General features: G+C 53.9%; 1 protein-coding gene across 3 annotated transcripts in view; it reads right to left on the reverse strand.

The window, feature by feature from the left end:
- Positions 1 to 1,305: 1,305 nt before the first annotated feature.
- The window catches only part of BCL11A (BAF chromatin remodeling complex subunit BCL11A), a 71,032-nt gene continuing 68,040 nt past the window's right edge, over positions 1,306 to 4,297 (reverse strand). For 2 of the 3 annotated variants that reach the window (XM_015622598.1, XM_033513172.1), the window contains exon 4: positions 1,306 to 1,599. In XM_015622598.1, the coding sequence (XP_015478084.1) occupies positions 1,508 to 1,599 (92 nt within the window). In that variant the 3' untranslated portion in view covers positions 1,306 to 1,507. The remainder of the gene's footprint in view (positions 1,600 to 4,297) is intronic. The other variant, XM_015622597.2, reaches the window with a different exon arrangement.

Consider the following 4,297-nt stretch of genomic DNA (forward strand, 5'->3'; position numbering starts at 1 on the left):
CTGTGCCCAGGCCACCATGAGAAAACCACAGCCCGGGGTTTTCTTTTCAACAAAAGAGCAACCACAGCCCATGGAAAAGGCAACACCGTTCTCCCCACGGCCGTTTCACCAGGAGAGTGTCACCCCAAGTGAGGGTCTCGCTCAGATTGTAAGCAAGGAGGTGAATAAAACAGAAGTGAGATTGAATTCAATACACAAAGCCAATAAATCCACTGTCCCTTTCCCCATGACTTGGCTCCATCCCGCTGATCCCAGCAGCCTGACACGGCCAGCCCGCCGCTCCACTCGCTACCCAGCTGGCTTCTTTCACCAAATAAGGTCCATTCCCACTCGTCAGCACAGGCACGAGCAGCTACAGCCTATAAATCCCATCGGAGACGGCACAAAGCTCACACATCACCCATCTTCTGTTCGGCGAAGCGCCTGGGCCCCGAACCAGGAGACTCCTTGGGTGGGTGCTCCCGAGCAAGGGACGGGCGTCACTGGCAAGTCCCTGGTGCAAAGTCTGGGGAAACACCGGGACAACAACCTGGCAGCATCTCCTCCTGCTGAGGGCAGAGCTCTGCATCCCCTGGACTGACAGCATCTCCACAGCACGACCATCACCCCTCCCAAAACCTGCACTGGCCTCCCTTCTCCTCACACGGACACGAGCGGACGTCACGGATCCCAGCAGCCCCAAAAGTACACAGCTGAACAGCAGAAATGCAACACGACAGCTGGCATTCATCAAGGATGATGCAGGAGAGCTGGGAGACCCCCTCCCTTCCAGCATCACCAAAGGCCAGAGGGGGCACAGCAGTGCTCGGGGTGCCCAGCCCTAAGCCCAACTCCTGGCCTAGCTCTGCGGGAAAGGTCTGTGCGCCGGGGCCAGGCAGCCCCTCGTGCCAACACCATCCCCGGTGAACACTCAGCACTCGCTTCTCTGCAGCCGGCACGGGAACACAAAGTCACACCAGCCGTCTGGCCCTTGTTAGCATTAAAAATTAAAGACAGAGCAAACAAAACCTAAAGCTCCAACATTTATTATGGCAATTTCCCACCCACCCACAGACCTACACTGTGTTTTGCTTTATTTTTAATTCATCACATCAGATGTGCCTCCCGAGGAATGGCACGTTGCGGGGATAACCAACAGGCCGGGTTGTCCACGACAGCAAGACAGTCTTTTCCGTGGGGAAAGGAGGCAGTCGAAGCCATCATTAAGCCCTTGACCTTGGTGGGTGGGTTTTTTTTTCATTTGTTTGTTTTTAGAAAATGAAAAAAGAAACCAGTGAACAAAAAAAAAAACAAACCCCAAAAAACCCCAAAAAAACAACCCCAAAGAAGTGTTGTACTCTATTACAAAATATAAATACGATAGTCTTGCAGGCAGGAGGAGCCCGGGGAGCGCTGCCGTCGGCGGGTGACTCCTCAGGCTCTCCCGGGGATGCGGCGAGCCAGCAGGACAGAGGCCACCTCCGGACGCCAAGACGCCGCCGGCCGCTCGCCCCAGCTTCACCTCCTCTCAGAATTTAAGTGCTCTTGAACTTCCATCCGAAAACTGCCAGACATCCGGGGCTCCCTGGGCGCTGCGCCAGCTGGGGGGGTACGCCGAACCTACAGAGAGCATGGGGACAGAGGAGAGAACAGGTGTGACATGGCCCACGGTGTGAGTCGTTCCCTTATCCTACTTCTTGTCTCTTTTTCGTCTCTAACAACTAGGACACCCCACTGCCACAAAGGGACACGGCAGGACGGAGCCCTTCCTCTCTCAGGCCACACTCCCACATCCGGCATCCTCGGCACCACGCAGGAACCACTGGGATCATTTAGGAAGAAAAACCTCTGGATTTACTGGGCAAGGACCGAGCCAGCCTGTCTTGCAAACCTCCTCCTACTCCTTCCCAGACCCTCATGGGCTTCCCCCAGGTGCTGAAGGCCCTCCTAAAGCCATTGGAGCTGTTAACACGGCACACGGCGGGTGGTTCCCGGAGGGCTTTTCCCAACTCCTGGCACGGTGGAAGCACTGGAGCGGCAGCAAAGCTCAGGCTCACAGCCCCAGCCCACGCCCAGCAAAGCCATCGGCTGCAGCAGCATGGGATGGGACACTGGAAAGCAACAATTCCCGGCTCCCAGCACCTGCTCCAGGCCAATCACCCGGCACCACGCTACCCACACCACAGGCCAGGGGCTACACTGGTGGCAAGGCTGGCACATCATCAACACACTCCTCAAAATCCACCCTGGCGGCCCAATGGGGAGCTGGTTGCTATGGAATTGACTTCATTAATACTTAAAAGAGTGGTTAAAGGGCTACTACATGTGAGCTGCCATCAGGACTTAGTAACCAGCTCCTTCCTAGGCCAGATCTTTAGTGGGTGTTAACTGGAGTGTCTCCTCTGAAGTCAAGAGCACCGTGCCAGATTTCCCTCCAGGGAAGGCTTCTTGCTGCTGCTGTCTGAGCCCAACAGTTCCCAGGCTAATGTTAAACCTGGCTGAGACTTCCAAGGCAGCCAAGAGCAGCACAGCCATCCCGGCCACTAGCACACGACCACTGCAAAGCTTAAGTCCTGTTGAGGGGCACAAAACCTTGGGGTTCCCCCACGCCTCCTGTCCCTCCTGCATCCCTATGGCTTGTTGGAAAGCAGCAGCCGAGCACGTGAGCTCGAGGTGCAGCATCTCTTCAGCAGCTCTAGCAAAGAGCCCTCTGGGCAGTATCACTCCCTCCTAGTCAATACTACAATTTGTCCATGCATCCGCCAAAAGTGGGTTTCAACCTTTATTGGAGGAAAAAAAGAGAAGGAGGGATCTAAAAGAGCAGCTGGTATCTCTTTTCTGTTGGGTACAAACTCTGCACTTAGATAAACCCCAAAACTGTATCTCATCAGATACGCCACAGTCTCCTGAACATCAAGCAAAGTCATGGTATCGCTTATTCCTGTATTATCTCAGCCCTTGGAAACATAATAAATATGAAACATCTGTAGTCTGAATTCTGGATACTGTTTCAGTGCCTTCATTACATTAATCATTCAATTTGGAGATTAGACACTAAAGGGTCTATGCCACAAACACATGTTCCTCCTCAAAAGTTGACAAGGCTTGAGATTTTAACAATAGAGATGCTGTTACCCCAATATCACTTATTCCTAGAGAGATCCTTTTGCACAGAAACAGGGAAGTTTCTGGGGAGCGTAAGTCCAAGTGTGCATGGGATGCCAAAGCAGCTCGAGAGCACCTGCTGGGGCCTGGGACATCCACGCCCCAACCCAACAAACTTCAGTGGGATCATCACACCATTAACTTATTGCCCCTGGCAGAAAACCACCACATTCATGAGCATCTGCTTTGGTGTCGGGGTGACAGCGGGTTGCCACTCGCGAGCTACGCCCTCGCCAGCCGGTGTTCAGACAACTCCTCCTACAGCAGGAGCCGCTTCTCCCGCAGCTCCTTCCTCCAAACCACCGCCCCTGCCCTGTGTGCCACGCAGCGCCCGCTGGGCTCGCTCAGCTCTGGGAAACCTGCAAAATTTAGCTCTGGGAAACCTGTGAATCACACGCATCGCTGTGCCACTTAATAAAGAAGTCAATCGTTTGCTTTCCACTGGTTAATCTTGCAGCAGCACCGATCTACCTAGTGATGCCTGTACACAGATATATGCAGATGCCTGCCTAGATGCTCTTACGTATGATTATTTCAGAAGTAAAACACCGTATAGGGAAAGGCAGCGGGATGACGGCCACCCTAGGATGGACCCAGGGTACAGAGCCCGCTCTGAAATCAGCCAGGCTACGCTCGAGCCCGGGCACAGCTAACCCCAGTCCTCTAGAAAACATCTCCGCCGTGGCCTCACCAACCAGCAATAAAAACAGGGACAGGGAGGGAGAGACCGGACTCTGTACAGGTATTTCATGGCACGGGATTGAAAGATGTGTCATCAAGGCAGCTGCAAAGCCCATCCCTGCGGACATTGTCCCTCCAGGGAACAGCCAGTGCCCGTGCCCCTGCCACATGAGCTCCCCATGCAGGGCGGGGCTCTGGCTCCCCATGGCTGTGCCAGGGATCCCTCTGGCACCGCTCCAGCTCCAGCGGGTGGGTACCAGCCTGCTGAAGGGGAGCGCAGCTCGCGGGGCACTGCCGCCACCTTTCCAGCCCTCCTGCGCTCTCCCCACTAGCCCAGACAACAAAATCTTCATCCCTCCTCTTCCAGGATTAAAATGGAGCTTTACTACATTCTTTTCAAATCTCTCTTAGAAAAGGAGTAATTTTTTTTTTTTTCTTTAGATAGGTATTTCTGTCTTTTTTTTTAAATTCC

This window comes from Parus major, chromosome 3, assembly GCF_001522545.3.
Source record: "Parus major isolate Abel chromosome 3, Parus_major1.1, whole genome shotgun sequence".
NCBI classification, from domain to species: domain Eukaryota; kingdom Metazoa; phylum Chordata; class Aves; order Passeriformes; family Paridae; genus Parus; species Parus major.